The 19,185-nt window shown below is 35.3% G+C and overlaps 1 protein-coding gene across 5 annotated transcripts in view; it reads right to left on the bottom strand.

The window, feature by feature from the left end:
* SCAPER (S-phase cyclin A associated protein in the ER) overlaps window positions 1-19,185 on the bottom strand; it is a 170,501-nt gene that overhangs the window by 135,356 nt on the left and 15,960 nt on the right. For all 5 annotated transcript variants that reach the window (XM_049811461.1, XM_049811460.1, XM_049811457.1 and 2 more), the window contains 3 exons: window positions 15,793-15,990; window positions 3,934-4,034; window positions 2,459-2,575 (listed from right to left, as the gene is read on the bottom strand). In XM_049811461.1, the coding sequence (XP_049667418.1) occupies window positions 2,459-2,575; window positions 3,934-4,034; window positions 15,793-15,990 (416 nt within the window). The remainder of the gene's footprint in view (window positions 1-2,458; window positions 2,576-3,933; window positions 4,035-15,792; window positions 15,991-19,185) is intronic.

Below are 19,185 nucleotides of genomic sequence, written 5' to 3'. Positions count from 1 at the left end.
TTGCTATTTTCTGCACAATGCTTAGAGCAAAAACCTATATATTTTTAAGTGAATGCAAGGAAATTTTTTAAAATTGGAAAATGGTAACATTCAAGAAGCACATACATGTTCAAGAAGCGTCCAATTCTCTTCTGTAGCAAGAGTCATTTTCTCTGCAATCATACAACTAATTTCTTTTCCAAACTTTACAACACTGATTAAAACAGTCCAACAAATTCAGCTGCCTCATTAGCTAAAGCAAATCAAGGATAAAGAAATAGAGATCTTGCAAGCTTCAAATAAATGTGTAGAAAAACCCCATATAGCTAGATTGTTCACTTATTTTAAGCCCACTGAGATATCAATTTGTCATTATTTCCTATTTTTATCAAGTCACTCATCAAAAAAACCCCTATCATGAATAATTCCATAAATTATAAAAACGTGGCTGGTTAGTTTGTTTGGTTTTAATAATTCCCACAGATCCTACAGGGATGCAATACCATTTCCTATGAGGAAACCAGGAAAAAAGGCCAAGCCCCATACCCTGTCTCTGATAGTTACATACAGCCAAGCAAAGACACTATTGCAACCATGCAGTACAGAATGACTTTTCCTTTGGCATACTCTCCAGGTTGCAGCAATTTACACTGAAAAGTTGTTGTAATTTATTAAACACATCTTTGTGTTTAATAACTGAAGATGGACTTTAATCTTCGTGGTACTCATTTCTAAAGTCATTTAATGCTTTTGGCATCCAAAGCATCGCATAATAACAAATTCTACATGCTAAAGTCTTGAAAAATACTTCTGTCATTTTAGGCTTGGTGTTTGATCATTTTAATTAGTACTTCCAATTCCTTTCCATGAAAAATAATGAACAAAATTTTCCTACTCATCTTCTCTGTAAGTGATTTTATTTGTCATACCCTTCTTGTTACCTCTTCTCCAAATTCTCCTCTTTTTGCATCAGTTCTGTTGGATACTTCTGATTGTTCCTGTTTCTGGTTTCTGCACTTTTCCTCCTATACTGCTTTTGGGAAGAGTTGAAGATGACCACAGGTACAAGTCGTTCACTATGAATTTCTACAGTGGTACAACACCACCTTCTCTTCTGTCCTCTATTCCTTTCTGAATAATTTCTAGCATTCTATCAAAAATTTCCATAGTACACCAAGTATGTCTAAACCCTTATTTTCTATCCTATTTTCTCAAACACACAAAAAATATTGTAGTTGTCTGGTGTTGCCTTGCTTTGAGATGCACAAGCAGACTAAGACAGAAGAAAAAGTCTGCAAGTCTGAAGCATAGGAAACTCATCTTGTTATTAGTTGCTTTAACACACACAGCAGCTAATCACCTCCCTGTGATGGTGAATAAAACAGCTCTAGCAACAATAGCAACGTGTAATTACATCGAAAAAAAGGCTTAGCTGTAAGACATTGTTACACTGAGCTGTTGTTTGTGTTCTAATAAAAATAAAAAAGCATTGATTTCCACAAGATTCAAATTTTTCATTTGACTGCTTGTGCATATCTTCTCTCCATCATGATGCATTTAAGCAGACACCACTCAGGTGTTGTCAGGTAGGTATCAATACATACATCTACAAAGAGACTACACCACTGGACTGATTTTTCCACCAAACGCACATTGTAGTATTTTTGTAGAAATATTTGATATTCAAAATTTAACAAAGTTCAACACTTGGACGTACTGACCAAATATTCTAATATTACATCTCTGCTGAGGACATTGTAATCACTTATGAAACAGTATAGTATGTGCTCTAGATCCCAACAAACCTAATGAACTACCAAACACACCCTGAGAAAGATTTAAATTGGACACATACATGCTCTCCAGAACTGAAAACAGTGCCAGACAGTGCTGCTCTAAACTGGTGTTTATGCACGTTTTTGTTGAACTGCTTTCAAACAGTCATTTTAATTTTTAACAAGTAAAAGATGCCTTATTGTAATATATAATATGCTTTATATTTAAACTAGTATCAGTTTTTCTTTTCATCAGAATCACAAACTCACTTTAAATTCACTCGGTTTTTTTTAATATTTTTTTTAATACTTTTTGACCTACACTTTTGCACACTCAGCTGGCCATTCCCACTGCATACACTGGCAATTTTAAAATGCCTATTACAGACATTTTGACCTTTGTTTTGTAGTGGGAAGAGAGTACTAAATAGATAACATGAAATACACTAACTGTATTTTATCTTCAGGTTTTTGGAATGACGAGTAATTAAATATATAACAAAGTAAGTAAAAAACTAAATCCTTGATAGGATTTTCTTTTACAGACCATGTGCTTTTCTTTCGTGAATGCAAATAATTGCATGTATGACTTAATAAACAGCAAAATAATATATTGATTACTATAGAAAAATAGCATATTCAGGAACTCTGCTTCAAACGAATCCTTATTTTAGCTTTAATAAAGTTATGATCTGGTTTCATACCCAAAATTTAAACTTCTTCGAGCATTTGATGTCACACTAATTCTATCCGTTGATGGACTTGGCATCACATGGCGTCCTGGAGACATTTTCTTTACTTCCCAGGCTAATGAAGTAGGTCTGCAAATGCAGGAAAGAAAAGTTTAAAAATAAAATTCACAATAACTATTCCCCTATCACCTTAAAGGAAAAACAGCACCAACAAATGCTATGAAGTATTAATGAATACTGCTGAATTTAATCATCTTAGCAAATGTTTCTACAACTCCAAACTGTATTAGCCAGACCCATATAAAAAATAATGCATACTCTCAGGACCACAACGCTTATTTTAACTGTCAGTGTGGCACCAAACATCAAACCAACCAGTTAAAAAGAAAGGATCAGGGGTAGGACTGGAAATATCCTCTAGTTCTAATGACAATGAAAATGCACATAAAAGGCCACAATTTAAGGTACCCTACGTTTTCCTATGCTGTGTAACAGAACATTCAATACAATTTAAATGGAGCTTTGGTTAATATAAGTGTCAAGTATTTCCAGTACATAGAAAACTTTAGAAGCAACCAAATATATTACCATCCCCTCCCTTTATCATACTACTGACATACCAAACTTTGTTAGGAATAACATTTGCCGATAAATGTGTACTTGCAAAAGATAATTGAACAGGTTGATTTAAGTTAACTGCCACTAACATAAAATGTTCTTATCCAAACAGATGTAGTTTGACATGGAAGCCAGGGTAGCAGTTTCATTATGCATCTCACTGAAGCTGACGCTATCTTCTTTTTTATTTTTAACTCTTGCTCCTGAAGCTATCCGATTACATGAAAATTACAACTGGCAGTTAAAAACAAAACTAAACTTGTAGAACCCAGTGCTGCTGAAGACAGATTCAGAAAAGCACTTACATAAATTATCTTTTAACTGGTTCCAGTACTACCAGGAGGATTAATAACCTATAAACAACTAAAAAAACCACTCTGTCACATTTGGTCTATTTTTTGTCTCTACCTAGGCAGATGAGTGATTGAACTCACTACCTAACAAAGGAAAATGGAAGAACTAGAGTGTATCGCTCCACACATACTATGGCTCTGCCATCTTGTACAGACACAAATGATACCAGCAAAACCTTACTTCTCATTTACCTCTCAAAGCTAAATACTTAGGCACCGAGGCACAAATTCAACACTAGGCACAAACTGTAATGATGTCATCAGTTTTACCTTTCTGATACTATACTTCCAAACTCTTTACCATTTCTGGCACAGCTCCTCACTGGTAACACTACCAGGGAGGATAAAATCCCCTCTATGTCCTCACACCAATTCTGTTCCCAGAAGGAAAACTTCCTTCCTGATGCCCCGGAGCAAATATTAAAATTGGTTCTATTTGCTGAATCTCTGCTACAAAATGAAGTTTAGTATGAGACAATATTTGGATGTAGATTAAAAATATATAAATCTAATTACCTGCTTTGAGCATCAGCTTTTTCTAGCTTCTCCTGTAGCTGTATCCAGTCAATCAATGCTTTGAAGTCCCTTACATAGTTATCAAGCATCATCAGGACTTCCTGAAAAGCAACCATTACATCAACCATTTAAAAAACAATCCCCCACCCCACTAAAGGAACTGAAAAGAAAGTAGGGATTTACTAATCTGTAGCTCTCTTATAAAAAACACCAAGAAAAACCCTGAAAGGAAAAAAGCCCAGATAGTTAAGATTTTTATGTGAACAAACATTGATATATTTATCCTATCAAAAAATGTGTACACTTCTTAAGTTCTCTGCGAGACCAACATCTATGGACAAAATAGCAAAATTTGGCAAGAAAATAATTCCTAACATACATAAGTATCACTGTTTCAGGATTTTTCGGTCAGAATTGTATCTTTTAAAATATGCTGGACATACTTCATCAAATAAGCAAAGCTATCTGTAAAACCTGATAGACCTGTGGGAGACTAAAAATGTCACGATTAATCTGTTTGTGAAGTAAAAATACATAAAGCTACACAAAGGCAACTGCATCAGATAGAGGGAATTCCTTCTGGAGAATCCTGGGTTCCCCACTTTAGAAATAAATAGTTCTTATGCTTCTGAAGTTCAGCAAACTGTAACCTGTTCCTACTGACTTTCAAGTGTGCAGAACTCTCAAATGACGTCTTCTTGTATGCATCCAGATTAATGACTTTCTATTGTCACCCGAGATTATCAGCCCTATTGTACTAATAAAGCAGCTTTTAATCAAAAAGACTATCATGGTGATATTTTGAGAGGCAAAAAGAGAAAGACCACAGCATTACACTCGGTTTATAAAAACATCATGCTTGACATAAACTTACTGAGAAATAAACAAGATAATCTGCAAGATGCAAAGTCTACATTCTCTGATTAGGACACCACCTTAACAAGTGAAAAAAAGTCACTAACTGCACATTCTTGTCTATGTAGTGATTACGTGTCCAGACTTCACAACTCCAATAGCCAGCTTATACTTCTTGACCATTGATAACCAATTAATTTTTTATCATTTTAAAAATTATTTTTTAACTATATGGAGTACTGAAGAATTTATGCATTTTTACATTAATTAATCACTGAAAGCTGTACTCATGAACATACATTATGGCTTGAAAGATTTACAAATTATCATAAAATAACACAGCTTGGAGGGATCTTAAGAACAATCTAGTCCATCCCGTAATTCCTGGGTAGGATTAAACATACACTGTCAGAATTATGTGAGCATGCTAGAGTTTTATTCAAAATACTGCGAAATCTTAAGTAGTTAGAAACTTGTAAATTATTTGTTGGTCTCTAACAAATAAAATTAACTGTTATGAAAAGACATATAAAATTAACTTGACTTCATACTGTATCATGAAGAAATGAATAGATAAAATGCCAGTGGCTGAACAGTAGGGAACTAGAAGACTTCTTTCTGACAAAAATATCCTTAACTTTCAGAAATTATTGACTGTATGTACTCATTTCCAGTTAGGTCAAATGTACAAGTGTAGTAACTATACTAAAGTCACTTTACATACAGAAACAGTAAAAAATTAAAAGGTAAGTTGGGATCCTGCAGTCTTTACTCAAACAATTGTGCCATTTTTTCAGAGCAAAGCAGAGCAAAAGACCACATGATTAAACTCGTAGCTATCTACTGTCACTGATAGAGAAAGGAGCAATACTTTACCATGCAGTAAGCTAGGAAATCACCTACATTCCATATATAAACTAAAAAATCATTTACTGAATGTGACAAAAAATGCACAGTCCATCACAGCCAACAGGCATACGGCACCTTCTCAGCAGAGCTGATTATCACCCAACAAAGCACATTAATGCGTTTCTGAAGGAGATAATTCGAGATCACATCAATCAGAAGTAGAAGCTTTCCTAACTACCCTTTCAAAGCCAAGAAAAATTTATACTGTACTCTATGATGACAACATGCTGAAAATAATACAAATCCATAAATGAAGGTAGAATTCTACAAAAACTTATATCAGCTTCACATGCAGAGTTTAAAATTTTCTGGTCAAAGCAAATAATTATTACTTAGAAATATTTTGGGAAGAATTACAAATGAAAATGTCTTGGTTCTTAAGTGTTAACTACAAATTTTAACTGTAAAATTTTTAACACTGAAAACAGTAAAAACACTCTACTACAGTACAGGTAACTAATGCACAGGTTTGTAACATCATGTCCACTCACCCTTACTTTTAATTGTCCTTATAATAGAAAAAGGACCTTTAATGTATGCAAAACACTTTTTCATATGAAGTTATATGGATGATTATTCATTTTGTTTAACACAAATGCAAGTCTAAAATTCAGCTTCAGTTTTCACATAAGTATCCTTTTAACTAGTATGTATGACAGATACAGAGCATATGCTGGTTGTTACAAGGGAAAAGTCACAAGAAAGTCAAACACAAGGGAAATCAAACAGAATACTACTGCTGATGTAAAAGTTGGTCTTTGTTTTGAAATACTCCACAAAAAAGCTAACAAAAATTTTTCTTCCAAGGCAGTTCGTTTAGAGCACCAGGATAATTCTTAAGTAAAGTCTGCTACAAGAAATGAGCAAATCATGTATTTTAGCCAGTTCTTTTTTCAGTTTCACTAATAAAATTTCAGCTTTCTAATTCAATTCATGTCCATTTAGGTTAGCCCATACTAAGTTGTGCTGACTGTTACTAACAATAAGAGCATAGAAAGCAAAATTAAATTCTGGATCATTTACTTATCAAGTCTGCCACTGAGATACTCCTCACCAAAAAAAACCGAATACAACTGAATATGAGTTGTATTCTGAAGTTACTTGGCACAGGAAAAAAAATACAATAAATGGCTTAACCTATTTTAAGGAATGTTTAGCTACACATTATCAGAAATGATCAGAGCAGAACCATGCAGCTGTAACCCGAGTCATGTTTTACGAACAAGGGAATACAAACAAGACAAGCAGCTGGAGCGGCCCCATATTCACTGATGCACATCTTTCTCCCTAAAGCTATGAGGGCCATTTTGTCAAGCAGGATGAAGCAGAACAAAAGTGGCTCTGAAAGCGCCGTTACAGGCATCCAGATAACTACATATAGATGTACAGCTAAAATTACCAATTAGTTTACCAATTGGCTGCAACGGATTCGATTGGTTTGTAATTAATTCTAGTTACTGGCGCATACAGCAGGATGGTTGGCGCCATCCCTTTGTCCTACTGACACACAATACTGGCGTGCAGGGCTCTGGGGTCTTGGACATCAATACAGCTCTCTAGCTCACCTACGGTACCGAGTGTAGCAGATATACCCTGTGGTGCTGAAGCAGTGGAAACTTGTACCACTTGAGAAGGTGCTGACAAAAAGGAACCTTTATGGGGTAGACTACGGCTGCACTGGAGTCAAAACAATTTTAAATCCCATTATTTTTCAAGGTCATATCCATCCCATACAATTTTTAAAGAGCCAGTTCAAACTAAAAAAGAAAGTAATACTGTTAAAAAACAACACTTAAAGGAAAATCAGTGACATAAAACTAAAAACACTCACAATACGGCTCCTGTTTCTTTCTCCCCTTTGTTCAATTCTCTGATCAATAGTCCTGCATGCCAAAAAGCTCTTTTTGTGCTTTTCCTTCTTTTCTCCAGCTCTCAGTCATTACTTTGGTTTCTATGTATTAATCTTAAAGTTGTACTTCCAGTCTCTTCAATTGGGTGATCATAATAATTATTTTGCAATCAACAAGGATCTCCAACATATAGAGTAGCCATATCAGAATAATCCTATATTCCTGCATCAGGACAACCTTGACTTGGGTCCTAGATAGGCCTATTATAATCCTTAAAAACAGAAGTCCACTTTGTTTGGAAATCCTGTAACAGCTTTGAAACGTCATCTTCTCCATTTATTCTCCCATTCTCAAACAAGGAGAAGAAAAACAAGGAAGCATTGAAGATTGTAGGATTTTAAGGTTACGACAATTCAAAATAGTAGAACGCATGTCAGAGAAATTAACATCTGTACTTTAGCTTATTCTCAAGGCTAGAAATATGTGTGTTATTTTACAAACTATGCATACTTTATATTGTTTCATTATCTATACCAACTATTTTAGATTACATATTTACCAAAATAAACTTCATTTTCTTGTACTAGAGTACATTTTTAGCAGGCAACATAAGTTCCTTCTTTCTTTCTTTAAATTTATATGTTTAAGGTTAACTGGGTGTTTCAGTAATTTGACACAAAAATAGCTTCAAAAATTCCTTGTAGCCTTTTTCATACAATTGAATTACAAACACTTAAAGCCAGCTCTGGGGTTAGGTTAAACAAAGACGATTGCCAAAGCGGTTCTTACAACTTTGGGAAAGGACAAAAAGAAGCAGCTCCTCTAGCCAAAGGACTCTTATTATACCAACTTCAGTACATAGTAGATAATATTAAAAAAAAAAAAAAACAAACGAAAAAACACCAAAAAAAACCCCCAAAACTCTCAAACAGATGCAGAGAGGAGAAAACCAGAATAATTTTCCAGTACCTAAAGTTTTCTCAATTGGTGTGCCTTTTTAAATGTTCTCACCCTAGGCTTGCAGAAGCCACTAAGCAGCATATTCCAGATAGTAAAGCTGCAGGAACACATGGGCTCTTAGATCCCAGTGTTAAATGCACGGTATCTGGCCTCAGTTTGCTCCTCATTGATTCACCTACAACATAACAGCCATAATCCACTATCTGCCAAGGTATAACTGTTAACAAAGTAAATCTTCTCCATAAGAATCAATGTAGCAGTCAGGGGTCACATGCAGAGACTTAATCAGACAATTCATTTACACAAAAAATGTAAATATATATATGTATATATGATGTGAAGGATGGAAAGGGATGGAATTATCCAGACTGCCAACGAGAAGAGATTCCAGCTTTTCAGCATCTGGCTTTTTAGAATAGATTACCATTCTGAAAGATCTCATCCATTTCCACCTGTGAGACTGGATGCCCAATCATTACCCCATTTTCCTGTCCTTCACTGTTGACTTATCTGCAGAAGATGACAACAACGGAAATGTAAATGTCCCAAGAGAGGCAGGAGGAATGCTCACAAAAGGGATTTTCCCTTGGCATTGACTGCCACAATACAGCCACAGGGTATTTACCTAGAAAGAGACATAAACATACTCTTCCTAAATATCTCCAAATTCAGAAACGGAAGACATGTATTTTTTACAAGTGAGTGTTAAGTGGCAGCCTTGCACACTTCTGACATAGTCCAACTGCAGAATTAGACCTTCTCAAACAATCTGAATATATATTCCATAAAACCCTACTGATCTGAAAGACTGTCCTGTGAGAAACACAGAAAAAGAACGAAACATGTTCTAATATGTAAATCATTCACTTAGGCTTTCAGGGAAACTCATAATCACCTTGGTTGTACTAAATAAAAAGACAATAGATTCAGTCATATGGAATAGAGTTCATTCCATGCTGAAATTCTCCTTCTAAATGGAAATGTTCTAGAGGTTCAAAGAATGAAGACATCAGTGCAACAAGGTATTAAGTTAATGCTCAAAATGGTTACAAAATTGATAGAAATACACTTAACAGAGGATTCTACTGGGGAAATAATTACCAATTAGAAGAATTTAGGTGTAAAAAGCAAAAGATTCTTATTAAACCTTAATTAAAGAACACAGATTTTGCAGTATAGGTTGTTTTGGTTTGTTTTAATTCCTTTGGAAAGCCAAGAATTTTTTCACCCAGAGACTCAGAGGAATCCAGGACACTGGAACAAGAATAGTGTACCTACACAGAATACTTAGAGGCCTGCACTGAGGAAATAAATTACTTCATAATTCTTCTCGGGATACCTTTCTTAGGGTTTGTAGTGCTACAAGGAAAGAAGAGAAATTCACATATAACAAATTATCTCTCCCAAAAAGCCTTAAGTATCAAACCCTGATTCTGTATTTTTTCCTCCCTGGAACTAGATATCTTCTACATTTTAAAAACAAAAAGTACCGGGGTGGGGGGGGTGGGGGGGTGGAGGGGGGTGGTGTGGTGTGGTGTGTGTGTGTCAAAACTTATCCTCCAAAAAAAGTAAATTAGGCAGTTGATTTGGCTCTTATCAGTGGAGACAGGATCAAGATCCTCTTTAGATCAACTTGACCATTATACTGAATTATTGCAGATTTCCTTTTCACTGAAGTTAAGAAAATCTTGGGTTTTTTACCTTCAGCTCCAACATGTTCAGAAACAGGTTTTTTGGCTGTCTTAAAAGCTAGTAATCAGCCTGGATGACCATGGGTCTCAGTCTGCATGCACAGGTTGCAAACATTAGAATTAGCATACCCAGAACCAAAAGCAGCCCTCACAAGACATTCTCAACAAGCGACACTAATGAAGTAAGCAAGCTTCTCTCTCCTTCTGGGAAGCTTCAATCAACTCAGACTCTCTCACAGATATCACCCTGATTGGAATGCCTTAACTAAAGGTTTTTTCAGCTGGTTCTTTCCATAATATCCTGCAACATGCCAAATCTTTTCAGGGAAAGGATTTACCCACCTCTTCAGAGTATCTTGCACTGTCTATGAGAATGAGAACAATAGAACTTCATTGCTGCATTTTCCATTTCATAAGAGGGAATAAGAATCTCAAGAAGAATTAAATTGTTTTCACTGAACTACACTCAAGGCAGACTGATTTAAGGATGTATCTGTAAGCTTTAGAAACAAGGAGAGAAACTACCCTTGCCAAAACCTTACGGAAATATACCAACAAATAATGCTAGGTGGAAAGACAAAAGTTTGTATGAGCATTAAGTAATGTTAAACAGCAACTTAAAAAGAATACAGAACTACATTTTTATATAATAAAATTCAGCTCTTTGAAAGGAAAAAACCAGCTGAAGCCATTAATTCATCCTAGGAGGAAAAAAACCCCACAAATTAAAATTTAAGACGTTTGAGATTTTTTCTGGACTGTACCGTATCCTTAGCTGCTGGATCCAGCTGCTCTAACTCTATCAATGAGAGTTTTATACAAGTGTGTGATGTGTTGTTTCCTTTTTTTTTTTTAACATATACAAATATATATAAACATAAACAAACAAACTCAAGTTGTTGAGCCACCTGAAGACCATAAAAGAACAGCAGCAGTAGACACATTTCTCTGCTGCATTAACCAAAATTCCGTTGATCAAAAGTGACTACAGAATCTGCCTTCCTCCATCTACAAATAATTTTGGGCTTAATTTCTTTTAGCATACAGAAAGAGATTTAAAGGCATTACTATTTCTTTTCTGCCTAAGCTCACCACCCAAACCTAGAAAATACTAGGTAATAAAATATTCATATAAACATTAAACACACAGAAACCTAGCTGATGTATAGAATATCCATACAATTCGCATTTTGAAATGTTGAAGGCTATAGCAAATTCTATTAGAATTTATCTAATCTCTATCACTATTGCACAAACTGATTTATGTACAGTAAGATGATGCTTAAACTTGAGAACTCTTTATTTCTTTTAGAAACAATTCAACCATGTTCACTATATCTTTATACACAAAGCATCAAAGGCATATCTATATGCATGATTTGAGGGCTCTCAATTCCAAATCAATAGCAAAATACCAACTTCAGCAGTGCCCAAAGCTGGGAGAAAATATACACAACGATCCTCTTACACACATTTCCACTGTTTGTATCCTTACCACAACCCTTCCGTCTGCAGTTTCAACCACAACCAGCCACCAGAGCCCTTTCCGATTTGGGAGCATCAAACATTATCTTCAGTGACAACGTAATCAATAAAACTATACCAACTTGTAAGAATACAAGACAGCAAAAGGTACAAAATTTAAAAAAAAAACCACCCAGCACTTTTATACCAAGTTAATCTGAAGGTTTTAGATGCTGTAAGTTGTCACATTTCATTTTTACATGGGTCTTCTTTTAAGAAAATCTTTATACAACTAAAGACAGCACATGCCCATTTGACCAAGACATAAGTTTGAAGAGATACCACTTTAAAAGTTGAAATTAAGGAAGTTTTTGATAACACCAATTTATCTTAATAAAAAGGATTTTTCAAAATACCACTTAAAAAAAACAAAGAACGAAAGGCTAACAGTTTAACCATTTCGGTTGCTTATTTGTTTCCCACATGTCCAGTAGTAAAAATAAAACTGGTACACTTCATGAAAAGAGCTAACAAGATATTCTGTCAAATGAGTTTGAAAAGTAAATGCAGCAATATGGAACTGTCATTTATCAAAATCCTCTCAATGCTTTAGGTATAGCAGAAATACATCAATCCATTTTCAACTGAGCTGATGTGTCTGCTGGTATCTCTTGTAACATTTTAACCTCTAGACACTTTTCTATGTAGTAAAAAAAGTTTGCAAAATAGAACCTAAAAGTGAAGCTAATCTATTCTCATTTTTAGCATGAGCTCTAGTAAAAGTTTATTATAAATGGAATTTTCATCCTAAAATTAAAATATTCAGAAGACTAGTACTATCATACATAAAAATGGAAAAAGCATAAGAATTAGCTAAACTCCTCCTGTCCAAAGAGAAATTAAACAAACAAACAAAAAATCCACCACAAACCACCAAGCAAAAAAAAGCCTAAGTGGTTCTGCAAACTGTGGAGCCTGTTTTCCCATGATCTCCTTACTGGTTTCTCTGGTGCCAGAAATGACATAATGACATGCATTTCAATTAATTCTTACTTTAAAAAAAAAAAAAAAAAGGAACAAAAAAACCCCAACAAAATGAAAAACCACCACACACACAATCCCTCTTCCTTCAGTTGGTGTATTCATGTTCTCTTGTTCTCTCTGAATTCCCTGGTGTCTAATAAAGATTGAGTGGCAGTTTTTTCTGCAATGTGAACCTTAACAGGATGCCTTCTTCCAAGCTAGTCACCTACTCTCATGAAATCTATGACGACTAAAATAATTTAAATTGGTCCACTGATATTAAAAGTTACAGCAGGGATAACAGAAAATCATGGCTATACAAGGACAGACAAGACACATGCTATGACTGCATTAAACCTGGCCTCCTAAGTCCAAAAGCCTAAGAAAAGCATCATACACATTATAGACATTTTTGTGCCAATGAAGCTTAACATATTTTGCCATGCCACATCTGCATTATTGGTATTATACCGACAATAGCAGAGTTAGGGAGATACCTCATTAGACCACGGAGAATTCATATTATGCCTCATATTATGCAATTATTCACATATGCCTCATTCAGAGCCATAAAATCACTTTGTATCCTCCCAGTCCTGCACATTCAAGCAGTTAGAGCCAACCCTGGAAAAACACCCAGAACCTTTGCTACAGCTGTCTTTGCTGCAACAGTGAACACCCAAGCTGACACAAAACAGGGAATCTAGATTCTGTTAATTGCTATAACATTTTCAAGTAGCAAGAAAAGGCATGACCAGAGCTCTTGCAAGGTTGGACCTGGCACGATCAGAACAGCCAATACAAAGCATGAAACTTGGTGCTTGGGAGTAACATGAAAGCAACGTACACAGGACTACCAAAGCCAAGGCAATAGAGCAAGTGTTTTGGATAAGCAGATGATAATTATTTACCTGAACTGAGTCACACATGGACAAATTGTAATGATCAAACTAAAGAATGAGTTAAGCTATTTTTAAGGCAGGACATAGGCCTTCTACCAAGCTACAGGAATTCTTGAAACGTCACATGAGTGCTTCTTAATAATTATCATTTGCCAACTGAACTCTGAGACTAGATCACAATTTTAATTTATGAACTCCTAAAAGGTTGAGGTACTACAGGAAACACTTTCTTTATATTCCATAACATGAAAGCTGCACTTAGACAAGGTATTTCAGTTGATGGAGGACAGCAAGCACTGGCTTTTCAGGATCAGAGGTGAGGAAGACTCACAGTTCCCACAAGAACCTGTTGTTCATTATCACTAATATTCCATCCAAAATTAAAACATACCTCCTCGCTAACGACAAGTTTGATCAGTCCCTAGTTGAAGCCTATGTATGTAGTACCAAAAATGTTATATGCCTATCTATTAAGAGTAATGTAAAGCACTCACTTCAAAAGACAGCAGTTAAAATATTCTCCTGTAACTGGTTAGCTAGAACACATTGACAACTTAACCTCTGGTAGAAACTGGACTGTATCTGTCAACAATAACCACCCCAAAATAAATTATGACAATCAACAGAATTGAGAGAAGTGAAGCATTATTAGTAAAAGTAACTGGCAAGGCTCAACAGTTTTATACTTCACAGCTTAATTAACAGAAATTTTAGTAATTTATCGAAAGAGTAATACTCATCATTTAACAGTAACCTTTAAAAGAAAGTCTCACAAACAAATGACCATAGCACAAATGCATATTCCAGCTACTCCAGTAAGGCACTTTTTGTGCTAAGAAGAAAGATCTTTTAAAACGTAAAAGCAACACGAATGTTACTTAAGTTTTACAACACATGACATTGGACTCCCGTTTATTCATTTTTGCTTTTTTCCACCTCTGTTTTGCAAACAAGTAACTTGATACATACAGATACATACATCATTGTCAAGCATCTACTAAAATGAAGACTTTTCACTTAGGCTATGTAATATCTCCATCCGAGAACAGATCAAGTAGCATGATTAAAATGCTGAATGATATCTAACCCTAAAAATATGTGATAATGATACAAATACACTTCTGTTCTTTCAGTCACAAAAGTTTAAAATGGTAATCTAATTACAATGCAAGGCTGACTGATTTTCTTAAACCAAAAAATTCTCCAGAGAAGTTTCCTGAGCAGGAAGACAGTTCAGTAACAAAAGGTTAAATTGTGTTAGACCAACCAGTGATTTGGAAGCCTCTAGCTACTGTTCAAACCTGCTTTCAATGAAATTGATTTGTACGCTAATCTCAAAGTCAATTTGGCCATGTCTGATTATAGCAGAGAACTAGATGCATATGATAAGAAAAAAGTTCACTTAAATTGACATATGTTATTTTTTACAGTGATTAGATAATCATTTCCAGAATGTGTTGAGTTTTCAGCCATCTTTAATATGAAAACATAAGTCATATCTTTAACATTTCTTTTATAACGTATTCTTCTGGCTTCTCTTAGTGCTTGTGATAAATTCCATTTCTAAAGAATGAGTGATTTTTATTAAGTCACAATGGGCTTTCTACACATAAAACATAAACCAGATGCACAAGCTGTTACATACACCGTTATTCGAAATTAGGAAGTGCACCTTACAGTAACATCCCAACCAGACACTGTTTACGCTTGGCCACAAACCACTTTCTTAACACTACAGATAGAGTCAGAAGAGTGATAACTACCACTGCAAAAAGGGAGCAACGTACAATTAAGCCAGTTAGCAGGAAGCAAACCAATGTGAAAGACTGAATCACAACAGTGCCACCTACAGCAAAGAACGTTTACGGTAAAAAATAAATTAATTGGTATTCAGTCAGAAAATTAACAAAATTGGAACTCAATAAGCAAAAACTGATTTCATACAAAAAACTGAGATCTAATAACATTATGTACATCACTACAAGTTTTACACTTCAATAATCAGTCATTGCCTAAGATGAAAGCATCTTCTTAAATCTGAATAAATATGCTGTCAGCTTTCCTATTTACAATGCTTCACTAAATACAAAACAAAAAGTAACATGTCTCTGAAGCTCTAATTCCCCAATTGGCTTTTTTTGTGAAGAATAAAAAAAGCACAGTAAGAGCCACATGACAACAGGCAAAGAACAGCTGAAGACTTACCTTGCATTCTACAACACTCTGATCCGATTCACATGTAACATAGATTTCATCAACTGCCCGTCTGAGATTGTCAAAAAGAAATGCCCAGTATCGAGCTCGCAGATCAACTTTTCGAGGCTGTCTTGTTTTTGTTGGGCTTTTGTCAAAGTTTTTATCTCCCGCTGCTGCTGCTGTTAATTTACAGTCTATGGTAGTGCTCTGCAAAAACAAGACAGAACAGAAAACAAAAAACAAATACAGTAAGGGGTTGGGTTTCTGTGCAACACACATTTTTTCAACGTACTCAAACATTTGTAAACAAATTTTTCACTGAAGACTACATCAGCCCACTGACTTGAGTTTTTTTAAAACACACTTTCTTATCTTAAATATAGGCAGCAGCTGTGTAGAATTAGATTCTGTTTCTTTGACATTTATAACCCAATATTTGCATCACACAACAGTACAAGATATTCCGCCTCTTAGCACACTGGAAAACTACATTTTCTAATTACGTATCCTGTAGTACTTATTCTGACAAGTATGTGCATCCAGAGATGAAAATTACATTTTACTAATAATTATACCAGCAGTATTCCATCACAGTTAAATTCTATTACCAAGACATTACATACGACTTTATCATTTTTAAACCCTCTTTCTAATACATGAGTATTAATGTCAGTGAAATGCTGATGTGGCTAGCCCTTTGATTGATATATTATGGCTACACTGCAAAGGAGATGCCAGCAAGCACTGAATTAGTTACAAAAGGAAGCTTCCACACTTTAGAAAACTACTTGTACTAAGATTTCCATTCACCATATTGTTAACATTGCAAGCTCAATTCAACCCAATAAAAGTGGTGTGCCAATGAATCAAGTTGCTCCTACTTATACCAAATCTGAAAGTGTCCTCATGCTGTTTTAAGTTGTAATTTAACAGCTTTAACTACATCAAATCTGTTTTGATTTTTAGTGTTAATATGCAGACTAACTGATCTAGTACTGCTTTGCCGCACAGATGCAGAGTACTGCCAATATGCTGTATGTGACGGGAGCAGAGGGAAAACATCTGACTGTCTTCACAAATGGTGGCTCAGGCAGGAATCACTACGTACCTACTTGGAAGTACTGTTATGCCACCTGAGTGTTATGTATCAGTTGACCTTGTGTGTTCAGCTTAGTCACTCATATGGGGATATGTCTCCTTGACAGACTCACTCATCTGCAAAGGATGTTCCAAATGATTCTGAAGCATGCCTATTTGGCTGAAAATACCAAATCAGTACTTGGCCCCACAACACTGTCCTTATTAAACTTGAAATTCTCTCCCACAACAAAAAACAAACTGAAAAATCCTGCTACCATGCCAGACTTCTGTAAGTTTTTGTATTCCGTAGTAGCCAGGTGGATAAGCACCTCCAATAAAACCAAAGTGATGTCCAGCTGTATGCCATTTTGTGATACATGCTACAGGAGTCTGAGTTTTGGGGTGGTGGTTTGTTTGGGTTTTTTTCATTAATGCATACATTTTAATAGCACCTTTAACGCAGTTTTGATACATTGGTCCACTGTGGCACAGATCTCCAGAAAAATCAATTCTTACTGGAGTACACTTGTAGGGATTACCGCAAAATTCCATTCTAAAAACTCTACTTTCGGTGATTGAAACCAACACTGTGCAAGCCATTACACAGAGTTTACAATTAGAATATCTAATCACTAACTAGAAATACTAGCAAAAATAGCAAAACAATTGACTGGGATTCAAGCCTTTTTGTCCCCTATGTAAAAAGCTAGGAAACATTATTTTTTTGTGCCAAAAGATGAGTTTCATAGTAGGTAAGTTTATACGTGGAGACAGAGAATTCTTAGCTGAGGCCTTGTATATAAACCTTTAAAGCAAAGCTTATACTGGCTAATTTACAGCTCCTTTAAAATACAGTTTATAATGACGCAACCTTAACTACCGAATCATAAATAACTGTACTGAACTAACAGTGCTACCTTTTGCTGCCTGTATTTACCAAATGTGACCTTAGTAAAGTGATTAGGTTTCTACTTGTTCAGCTAATGTTGTTGATATAAAGGATCAGTCGTTTTGGAATGGGAACCATGCATAATTTCCACTATTTGAAAGATAAATTTTCAAATGTATCTTTAAGACAGTGTCATGGAATATGTTTTGAAATTTAGGAACAAGTGTTATCCATCTACTGTATTTGGCATCCATTTATCATCTCTCTTATACGTCAGCCGTATTTTAATTAGGAAAACAGCATGTTGAACCATGTTAACTACTCTAAGTAAGCTGTAGCAGTTCCATTATCCCTGTAAGCAGATTTCCAGCGTCTAAGTAAAACCTAAGCAACATTTACAGTTACTCTTATTCCAGTAGAATGCCTCTGAAAGGATGCTAACACCTAAACTACTGAATTTCTTGTAAACACAATCACACAAGCAGGTAAGCATTAAGTTGGTGGTTAGTTAATAGAAATAATATTTTAAGTTCCTGATACAAGTCAGTTCTAACACTGTACATTTGAATTTGTCACAGCCTGGTATCTGCCACTCAAGGAAACAGAAGTGAATTTTCAGAGAACCACCCAAATCATGTTCCATGTTTGGCACTTCAGTCTCCAGAAATTCCATGAAAAAAGATCAAACTCAGCAAGCTACTCTCAAACTTAATCAAGTTTGACTGGCACCAACTTTACTGAAATGAAAGCCAGTACTCACTTAAATTTATTAGTTGCAGCAAAGACTACTTTTAATATAAAGATACTACTAGTATCCTATACAGACTGCTATATTCTGTACAAATGTTTAACGCAAGCAGGATTTCTGAGTTAATCTGTATATTGTTCAGCAGAATCTTTACCTGTAAGCATCTTAAGTAAATTTGCCAGTGAATCAAACTAACTTTTCACTGTGAAAAGGAAGAAAAACTGGATTAGGTACAGACTTTTCAAGACTGTAGTGCTGATGCACAGCTATAGCTTTATTATTATTACTCATCCTTCCTGGAATTAAGTTCTAATTAAACAGTATTTACTAGAAGTACATACTTTTGACCAGATCATATTTTTCAGTGTCATGCTCAGTTTGAGAGTGATGCAATAGTGAAACTCAATTTCCAGAGATTATCATCTCTGGATCTCTCTGGTATTCTGAGGGAACATACGGGCAAAGGACAAAACATTTCTAACACTCCAGACTAAAGAACGATAAGGCAATGATCCCACACCTTCACCAAGAAGGAGCTATACCCAAGCCACATAAGCTCCACCTAGATCCCTGTGTCTAGTGCTTCCAACTAACTCTTAGCAGATTTTCCACTTTGGTTAGTAGTTGAGGCACAAGCCTCTTTCCACTGACAAGACACAAGTACACAGAATTAAGTTTTTCTGAG

The sequence above is a fragment of the Accipiter gentilis genome, chromosome 10, assembly GCF_929443795.1.
Source record: "Accipiter gentilis chromosome 10, bAccGen1.1, whole genome shotgun sequence".
NCBI classification, from domain to species: domain Eukaryota; kingdom Metazoa; phylum Chordata; class Aves; order Accipitriformes; family Accipitridae; genus Astur; species Astur gentilis.
The sequence above is the reverse complement of the archived record's forward strand: the minus strand, read 5'-3'. Positions and strand labels throughout refer to the sequence as shown.